Here is a 10,142-nt window from a genome sequence, read left to right as displayed (position 1 = left end):
GGAGGCCGGAGAGCAGCTTTACGGAGCGCCAGCCCTGATGGGACCGGCCACGGGACCGGCACCAGCCGTACCCACTCGCGGCCGCATATTCCCTTACAGGCTGCTCCCATTACCATTAATGGGAACGACATGTGCAGATGAACGAGAGAAGAGAGTCTAATGTCTTTATATTATACCACCAATTAAGTACCCGGGGTCATGTCCTCAGCTGATGTAAAGTAGATGAGATCCACTGAACTTAATGGATCTCTGCTGATTTACACCAAATGAAGAGCTGGCCCTCTCTCGCTTGTATTAAAACAGCCGAACCGTTCCAGCAGCCCTCGTGTTTAACAGCTTCATACTCTAGCCAGGCTTTGCTATCACTCCAGTCCATAAACCACAAGCTTTATTAACTAATAATTAGTTTTTCAAGTTAAGTTTCACGGTCATGTTTTAAGAACTGCTGCCCTTAGGGCAGGTGGGGAATTCTGAAGAGACGTGAAGTGGCGGGAGCGGAGCAGAGGCGAGGCGCTGCCAGGCTGCTCGGGGGTTCATCCCCTGAAGATGCAGAGGGTCTTCCCACAAACACGTTAGCGCCTATTGTCCCATGAAAGCAAATGGGAATGAAGCACCTCAATGCTTTTTTGACTCAAGTTGAGGTGTTTCTCTTGCAAAGAGAGTTGATTTTAGCTGTGTGAGCAGCCTCCCGGAGCAGCCTCAAGGCCACTGAGCTGTGCAAAGCTAAGCCTGGGTGCAAGCATCTGCCGAGAAAGGCACAGGCTGAACGCTGGGGATCACTCAGTTGTAAAGAGCCACCTGCATACCCAGGGCACTGCTGGCCCAGGCAGGCAGGCTGACCTGGAAGGACACACTGACGGCTTCCCTAATTTTTTTCCAGTTGTACACAACCGATCATTGGGCAGAAAAATGGTCTGATGCTGGGCCACATCCTTCCCTTGTGCGCTGCTCTCTCTGGATACTTGGCTGTCTTAAACACACTAGCCCAATAAAGAGGCTAAGCTTGAGAAGCACGTCGGATTAAATTATAAATAAAATATTATTTTTTCCAATCATAGATAATTTACTCTCGCATTAAAACACAATTTCCCAAAGCAGTATACGTTAGCACACGGCTTGCTCCTTTTCTTCCTTCTGTAACTGGGTTGAATAAAGAACATCTAGTGCATTTCTGCCACCAGAAGGAATAAAAGCAGCCTGCTGTACTGAACTGGGGGGAATCACGACAGCCCACTAACACAAATGTTCTCAACGAGGAATGTAATATGGACAGCTCTTGCAGAGACAGTTCTTGTGCAATAACTTAAACAGTACAGATTACTACTTGGGGAAATAAAAGACAACATAACTTTGAAACTTGAAAAGCTCTTTCTTCGTTGTAATCAATTGCAATAATCCATGTCAGTGATTTAGATGAAGATCAACTTTACCTTTCTTTGCTGATGACACAAAACTAAGAGCAATAAAAAACTTAAGTGCATTTGCGCACAACTAATGGATTGGATGTGGCATGTGCCAATGGAAGTCGGTATGTATAATGCAGCATACGCTGGATGCCAAATTAATGGGATCATTTGGGCATTCTGGAACACTTGTGGCATCGAGCTTAAGTCATTTAAGGAGCCTGGCAAGGGTTGATGACCTTCCATTTTCAAAAGACTGAAGAAGCCCAGTAATACTGTAGGCAAAACATGATAATGAATTTTATCCCCTCCATCCAGCTGCTATTTAGTCCAAAGCCGAAGGACAATAAAACCAAGACAATGAGTCCGTGCCTGGTGTCCCTAATAAAAAATATATAAAAATGCAGATTCACCTGAACAGAGAGCCGGAGGTTCAGGCGTGCAGACAACGGATCAGACACCGCCCGTTGTGCATGTGCCGTCCGACCTCCCTGCGAAGCCTGAGGACCTACGCTGGGCTGTGGGGCTCCGATTTTCTACGGTGTCTGCTTCCTACCTGGAGTAGTTCCTGAAGGAAGCCGGTCATAGCGCAGAGGGAAACACGCTTCACTGCCAACATATAACATACCGATTTACCTGAAGAGGTGCAGAAATTTGTTCAAACAGCTCAGAAGAGGGACAGAGCTGCAGACACAGCAATTGTCTCCCACATCCCCGTTCCCCTCCTGTGCGCTACAGCACACTGCTCCCAACGGGCCCAAACAAGGACGAGGCACAGGTACGAGCCCAGGTACGGCTCTGCAGGCCTGGCTGGCACGGGGACAGACACAGCCGGCTCTAATCCCCAGCGTCCTGCCACGGCGCAGAGCAGCAGCGAAGGACCCGGCAGACACCACGTGCTGGTAATAACGAAGGTCCTGCTCCCACCAACTCTCCACAGCGAAGCAGAAACACTCAGTTGGGCTCCCAGGCGGTAAATACTTGCAGGCTCAGGTCAGAGAGCTCACCAAGGATCAACATGGTACTCTTGATCTCTGTATAGATACTCCAGATGTTACTGGGAGATCTGCTGTGGGAGTCCCCAGTCCAGAGGCTGATTTCACTTTTTAAATTTTATTTTATTTTTTAATTTTGAAGGTATTTTGAAGAATGGCCTAAGGTCTGGATTTGTGAGGGTGTTTAGAGACCGCTCCGCTCAGCACCCCAGCAAGCAAGGCCGCCGTTCAGCGGAGCGCGGCGCCTGGACATCCAGCACGGCAGCGGTTCGCCGGGCTCAGACCAGCCAGCGCAGAGCGCAGCAGCGCGTCGCCCCCGCAGAAGTGCCCAAACCTTCATCCGTGCCGCCTAAAGAGCGCGAGACCCACCTCAAACGTCTCTGCTCCACACGCCCCAGCATTTCCAGCTCCGGGCACATCCTACAAAGGACGCGTGGACACTTCTGAACGCACGATGCAGAGATGCCTTTAGGCAGCTAGCTCCTATTTTCCACTACGACTTGGAAGAGTATTTTATCTCTTACCCTTAAAATTCAAGGGAGTAAAGTATCTAAATACCACTGCAGTTCTAACGGTAGCAGCAGATTTTTAAGAGTACTGAAATACCTAGAAATGCAGAGAGACCCCCCAAAAAGGGGGGGAAAGCACATAGGTGCCAGGCTGCCACTGTAGCCCTGCCCATCAAAGCTAACCGGGTGCCTCCAGGAGGCAAACTCAGATCCTCACAAACAAGTGGGCACCAAGTAGAAATAGTTGCTCCACTGCTGTGAGTCAGGAAAAAGTTAGGAGCTTAACGGACTCAGGAGAGTGGGCACGGGAAACACACCGCATTGAAGGAAATGCCCCAGATAGCCAAAAGCAACTGGTGTGTATACCCCCCTCCCAAAAACGCCCACCTGCACAGAAGGCAAATACTTTCATCCACCCCATCCAACTTGTTCAGGCAACACATGAGAAGGGATTCTACCAACGGAGAAGGAGCAGCCATCCGAGCAAGCGCCCACCTGGGCGAGCCACAGCCCTTACGTTCCTCCGCAGCAGCAGCGGCGATGACTGCAGTGCAGAAATACACGCTTCAAGGAGAATTCATAGGTGTGAGGTGTAAATCTCGGTATTATTTATGTTAGCTATAAATGAGCTAAATTATGACCTAGCTGAGCAAAACACTTTTGTAAACCAAGGCTTTGAATATTGTGTAGTTTGCATGTTTAACAGGACCGGGCTTTCATCACGGAGCGGAGAAAGAGAGCTAATAACCCATTGATTTTAAGGCCCATTTAGGAAAAGAATTGCCTATACAGATCCGATCACCATGCATTACTTCGTAACATCTAATACCCTGGGCACAAAATAATGCTGAGAGATGCAAATTACAGAGCCATTTTTATCCTGAGAGGGGTTGTGCCTGTGCATGCGAGCGTGGTACAGGGGTGCTTTGGGTTTGGGCTTAAAGCAAAGCCAGGAGGGCCTGCGAGGAAATGGGCGATGTTCCCCCACCCGGCTCTAGTCACCCCGAGCTCTGCCTCGTGCGTCCACCCGCTCAGCTGCTCGGCCCTACGCGGGAAATCACTTACACACGCGATCAAGCAAAATTCAGAAAGTGATCTGCCCAAAGTTAAGTCCCACTGATAATTCAATAAGCCTTAAATCTCATTGCCTTTTTCCACCCTTGTTCAGCAAACACAAGTTTTCCTGGGCTTAAAACTTCCAAACAGGAGGGAATGTGAGTCCACAGCATGGGCTTTCCAGAGCACACATGCACGGAGACGATGTTTCACCTGCAGATTCAAGATTGCATCGGAAAGATCATCCAAATGCTAAGAATTATCAATTTCATAGCAGCATCAAGCATCAACATATTAAAACTCAGCCTGATGGGATGTGCAGCACCTTCAGCACTCTCAGACCACATCTCTATCACGAGACTTACACTGCCTGCGCTCAGATGACTCCCCCCGAATTAGCCGTGCTGCAGTACAGTTGCAGGAGCTGCGGCTGCCCTCACGCTGCCTGCAGACCACTGGTCTTTATCCTCTGCTACGTGCAGTGTTTTAAGAAGTCTCCCACAGAGGTAAAAGAGTGTTTAGCCATGAGTGGGAGGGTGGGGAATAAACCACGCTCCCCCGCAACTAGCCAGAGCCCGCGCTGCAAGAAGGCTGTTTCGGAAATTGGGAAGTCAGGCTGCTGCCCATACATGAGAGCCCAACTCGAGTTGTCCACCACACAGCCCGCGTGCAGTACGTGGACGGGACAACCAACAGGATCAGGACAGCGGCCAGCCCACCCCCAAAAGGTGCCCTCTCTTCCACGGGGCACCCACATCCCCCAGGATTACGCTTCTTGGGACCGAGAGGCTCGAGCTGGTCGGGTCTAAAGTCCGTGCAAGCCCCCGTGGGTGGCTTTGGCTGTTGTGGACCTTCAGAGATACACAGCAGGGACCATTGGACAGCCCTGTCGCAGCTGAATCAGGCTGGCAGGGAACACTGCTCTCAATCACAGAGAGGGAAATATTGTGTACTTGTTCCCACCGGGGTTTCCCTGAGGCTCCTATAAACACCGGGTTTACTGGGCAGAGTAATTGGAGGTAACCCCCACTTCTGTCCCCTTCAGCACAACCACTCACATCAGCACCCCCGTACCGCCCATGCAATCTTGTCTTACATGACGTGGATGCACGAGGCAGCCTGTCTCCCTCGCACTCAGCGCATCGCAAAACCGCCAGACCAGCTCCTCCGAAACAAAGACACCGGCGATAACCCTGGCAAGCCCAAGCGCGCAGCTCCCAGTGCGTAAGCCCCACTATTCGGTGGCTATTCAGATGGCTGAAATGGAAGCTACTGGTTTCTGAAGTCCTTTGGGAAGTTGGCGAGCCCCGAGGCTCGATCCCACTGCCTGCGCACACCCCAGGGGCGGCAGCGGCCGGGGGAGCCCCAGCCCGGGCCGTCTCCGCCGAGTTCAGCCCCACTTGCGCCGCTTTTAATAACAGGGCTGTAAACCCTCTGTGGCTTTGCGCTAGATCCTCGCCTGCCACAAAGCGGATTACGGCAATACGCAGCATCATTACGCTCTCTGCAAATACACAGCTTCTGGCTTACAGCAGTTTGGGAAAAACTGCAGGGAAATCAGGGAGGCAGAAGTTTATGGTCATGGGATGCTCGAACAGTTAAAGAACGAAGCTGTCTTGAAAACAACGCAGTTTATCGATGTTAGGGGTACAGAGAAAACATCACATCAAACGCACACGTGAATACGGACACCCGTTTACGCCAGCCCGCTCGCAGCCCCCAGAGCTCGCCTCTCCCCCGTTGCGGCGGACGGGCGCGCTGCCGGCCGCTCCGCAGACGGCGCCGGGGCTCTGCCCGCCGCTAAGGCGGGGAGCACGGCGGCCGCGGCCCCGCCGCTCTGCCCGGGGAGCGGCCCCGGCGGCGGCCAGAGCCGGCGCAGGGCCCGGGGCGTCCCCGCCGCCCGCCGCCCGCCCCCGCTGCGGGGCTGGCGGCGCCGGCAGACCGCGGCCCAGCGCCGCGCAGCCGAACGCGGGGGAACGACTGAAACAAACGGGGAAAGGCTCCGGGCGAGGCGCAGCAGCGGCCGGGCTCTGCCCGGGGCCGGTGGCGGGGCCAGGCACCGCGGGAGCGCGGCTCCCCCCGAGCCGGGAGCCGGGGAGAGATTTCCCCGTTGGTTTTTGTTTTTTGGTTTTTTTTTTTTTTTTTCCCTTCCCTGCCAAACACCTCCCCTCGATGGCTGTTTTCTAGCGCAGGCTGCATATTCCCGGCTGGCGAAGGGTACCAGTCGAGCAGCTGCACGGCCCCAGCGCCGTCACCCACCGTGGGACAGGATTTGGCCCTGCCTTTGGACCTCCGCAACCTTCCCCCGACAAACCAAATCCCGGCTGCAGCCTGAGCCCGGGCCCTGGTACCGCCGAGAAAAGGACCGGCTAGGGCAATACGTGCTCCATCCCTCGCCCCGGCTGCCCCTGCCGCGCCCTTCGCCATAGCCGGGCCGGGGGAGCCCCCGGCCCCCCGCGGCAACGCCTTGAAACTTCGGCAGCCCGACGGTGGCCGGGGCTGCGCTGCGCTCGCCGGCCGCGGGAGCGGCGGAGCCCGCCGGCCCTGGTCGTGGCTGGGGGAAACCCGCCGGGATCATCGCTGGGTTCGAAAAACGTCATTTTTGCAGCTGCCCTCCTTGCTGCAGGACCGGTCACCCGGACCCGCAGATCTACGGGAGTTTGTTCTTAAAAATACCACCTCCCCCCCCCCCGCCCCCCCCCGCCCCCAGGTTGTTCAACGGGCTGCGCTGCTGCGAGCACCCGCGGAGCCGCCGGCCCCGGCCCCGGCCCGGCCCGTCCCGCCGCCGGCGCGGTGCGCGCAGCGAAGGCAGGACAGGGGAAGCCGCGGGGTGCCCGCCGGGCGGCGGGCCGGGGCCGCGGGGCCGCGCTGGGCAAGCTCCCGGCAGCGCCGGGGCCCCGCACCGGCCCCGCGCCCCGTCCCGCCCGGCCGCTCGCTTGCTCCTCCGCGGCGCTCCCGACGTTGTCCCAGCCCTGGGGCCGTTCCCGGCCGCGTCCCCCCGGCCCCGGCGGAGCGGGGAGCGACCGGAGCCCCGCTCCCCGGCCCCGCCGCCCCCGGCCGGCTCCTCACCTCCCTCTCCGCCGAGCGACCGCGGCGGCCTCCGGCTGCCGCCCGCCCGCCCGCCCGCAGCCCCCGGCCCCGGGCGCGGCTCTTCCCCGGCGCGGCGGCAGGCAGGCAGCGGAGCGGCGTTTTTAAAGAAAACGTTTATTTACACGTCTCGGCAAGTACAAAGTATTATACATGGTCTGTGTCAACCCCAAATCTTCTTTATTATGAAACATAAGGCGCTTTCTCTAGAGTCGGTGGCGAAAGGAGAGGGTGCGGGTGCTGTTTCGGTGCGCTAAAGCTCATCGGCTGGAAAGGTGAGGACACAACGGAGAGCGCGTTGCCTGAAAGGAGCCCTTATTACTACGGTGAATAAATTACAGCTGACATTAACTTCACCTGGGACAGATGGAAGCTACCGCTTTTCGGCTTAATAGGGTTTCCTAAGCTAACGAGTCATCACCGGCTCCACTGAGTCCCCGCCGCTAAGTGATAGGTAGGTATTTTTTTCTTCAGACTATCCTCAGAACAGGAAAAAAAAATAGCCTTTTGTTCCCAAGCCAACACAAAATACCTATGTTCAGATTTCGATATAAATAATCGAGGTTTTATATAATTCCATATTAATAGTGCCCAAAATCTCGATGCATAAATAAATTAAATTATTAACACTTCTTACAAAAAGTGACATATTTCCCTTCCTAGTGGAACATCGACACGAATATACAAGCGGAGCGCGGGGCCCCGCGACGGCAGCGCCCGGCGGCTCCGCTCCGCGCCGGCCTCGGGGAAGCGCCGCGGCGGCCCCGGCCCCGGTCCCGGTCCGGGCCCCGGCCCCGGCCCCGGCCCGCCCCGGCCGCCGGCCCCGCGGGCGCCGCTCGCCGCCTCCGCGCCCGCCCCGTCTGCGGCCCCGGGGGCGGGGGGAGCCGCCGGCCGAGCTCCGCGGGCGAGTCCGCTGCCTGCCCGGGCTGCCGGGCTCAGACGAGGGAGGTGACCGGGGGGATCTTGGCGCTCTCCTCCTCCCAGGGCTGCAGGTTCTGCAGCGCGAACAGCGACGAGTTGTGCAGGCACAGCGGGTCGGGCTGGATCGACTCGTTCAGCGACTTCTGGAAGGCGTCGTGCTGCAGCTGCAGCATCAGCCGGCTCGCCTGCTGCCGCTCGGCCTCCCGCTCCTCCGCCGTCTGCCGCCTGCCGGGGGACACGCTCAGCCCGCGCCCGGGGCGCCCCGGGGTGCTGCGCCCGGGGCTCCGCGGGAAGCCGCCGTCCCGCTGCCGGGGCCGCCGCCGCGGGAACCGGGCGCCGCCGGAGCACGGCGCATCCCCGGCGGGCAGCGGGGCCGGGCGCCGCGTCCCGCCGGCAGCCGCTCGGCCTGCAACGGAGGCGTCCCGGGCGCGGGGAACGGCCGGACCCCCCCGTTTCCCGGGAACCCCGTCTCCGAGCATTCCCCCGTTTTCCCAATGTTCCCCCGTTTTTTTCCGAATAATCCCCCGTATTTTCCGAATAATCCCCCCTTTTTCCGAGTAATCCCGTTTTTTCGAATAATTCCCCGTTTTTTCGAATAATCCCCCGTTTTTTTCGAATAAGTCCCCGTTTTTTTCGAATAATCCCCCGGTTTTTTCGAATAATCCCCCGTTTTTCGAATAATCCCCCGTTTTTCGAATAATCCCCCGTTTTGCGAATGGGGGACTATAAAAAAGAAAGAAAGAAAAAAGATAAAAATAAAGCGCAACAATCGCACTACTAGAACAGTAACAGTTCGCCCCCGAGCGTTCCGCTGCCCGGAGCCGGCCGGAGCCGGGGCGCGGCGGGGGCGGCGGGCGGGGAGCTCCGCCGGGGGCGGCGGCGGGACGGGGCGGCCCCGGGGGCGCGGGACTCACCGCCACTTGGTGCGCCGGTTCTGGAACCAGGTCTTCACCTGGGCGTCCGTCATCTTGAGGGACTTGGCGAGGGCAGCGCGCTCGGCCGAGGCCAGGTACTTCTGCCGGTGGAAGCGCTTCTCCAGCTCGCAGATCTGCACCCGGGAGAAGGACGTCCGCGGCTTCTTGCGCTTCGGCGGGGTCCGGTTCTGGTAGGGATGCCCGATCCGCCGCGTCACCGTGAAGGGCGTCAGCGCCGCCGCCGCTGCCCGGGTGGGAAGCAGAGGGGTCAGCCCCGCGCCCGCACGGTGCCGGCCGCCCCCCCGGGGCCGCGGCTCTGCCCGCCGCCCGCCGGAGGGACCGCGCCTCCCCGGGGCCCCGCTGCCGCCCGGCGCCGAGGGGACGCGGGGGCGAGCGGGGCCCGGCCGCCCCCCGGGGCGCCCCGCGCCATCCGCGCCGGCGGGAGCGCGATTTTTCGGGTGGCTGCGAGCGCGGGGGAGGGCACCATCCCGCGGGCCGCCGCCGCGTCCATTATTAGCGTTCGCGCTATCGTTATTTCGTTTTCGCCTTTTGCTTCGCCTTCCCGTCCGGTGCCCGGGGAGCGGGGGGTGCGGGCCCGCTCCGCCCCGGCGCCTTACCTGTGAACCTGTCCTTGACGAAGCGCCGGCTGCTCTCCATCCAGGGGAAGTTGAGGCTGCCCAGGCTGGGCACGGCGGGCATGGCCGGGATGGCGCTGGAGATGGGCGGCGGCACGGCCCCGGGGATGGGCCTGTGCGCCGGCACCCGGATCACGCCGGCCGGGGCCAGGCTCAGGTTCACACTGTAAGATCCAGAGTCCTCGAAGGGCGCGGCGATGGCCGGGAAGGGGGCCGGCAGGGCCGGGTAGGGCGCGCCGCCGCGGCCGGCTGGGCCGCCCAGGAAGGTCGCGCCGTCGGGGCCCCGGGGGGGGCGGCGGGGGAGCGCTCTCCTGCTCGGGGCCGCTGAGGATCTGGTCGATGCCGAAGCTGATGGGCTCGTGCTGGTGCGGGCCCTGCGCGCCCGCCGGCGGATCCATCCTCCGCCGCCGCCGCGCGCCCCTCCGCGCCCGCTATAAAGGCGCCGCCGCTCCGCCGAGCTCCGCGGCCCGGCCGGCCCCGCCGCGCGCCGCGCCGAAACTTTGCCGAGCGCGCGCCGCCCCGGCAGCCGCCCCGTCATCTCCTCGGGGCCGCCGCGCGCCCCGCGCCGCGTGCGCCCCCGCCGCCGCCATTGGCCGCCGCCGCCCAGCCTCTGCGCTCCCAT

At 59.7% G+C, this 10,142-nt stretch overlaps 1 protein-coding gene across 1 annotated transcript; it reads right to left on the bottom strand.

Moving 5' to 3' along the window:
* Positions 1 to 7,985: 7,985 nt before the first annotated feature.
* TLX3 (T cell leukemia homeobox 3) lies at positions 7,986 to 9,918 on the bottom strand (the record flags this gene model as incomplete). The annotated part of the gene is given in 4 exon segments (XM_082323731.1): positions 7,986 to 8,196; positions 8,886 to 9,129; positions 9,503 to 9,804; positions 9,806 to 9,918. Coding segments are annotated over 4 exon segments (870 nt in total).
* Between the last annotated feature and the right edge of the window lie 224 nt (positions 9,919 to 10,142).

This window comes from Platalea leucorodia (assembly GCF_965183815.1).
Source record: "Platalea leucorodia genome assembly, chromosome: 11".
Taxonomy (NCBI): domain Eukaryota; kingdom Metazoa; phylum Chordata; class Aves; order Pelecaniformes; family Threskiornithidae; genus Platalea; species Platalea leucorodia.
Note: the sequence above shows the minus strand (reverse complement) of the source record. Positions and strands in the feature narration are given on the sequence as shown.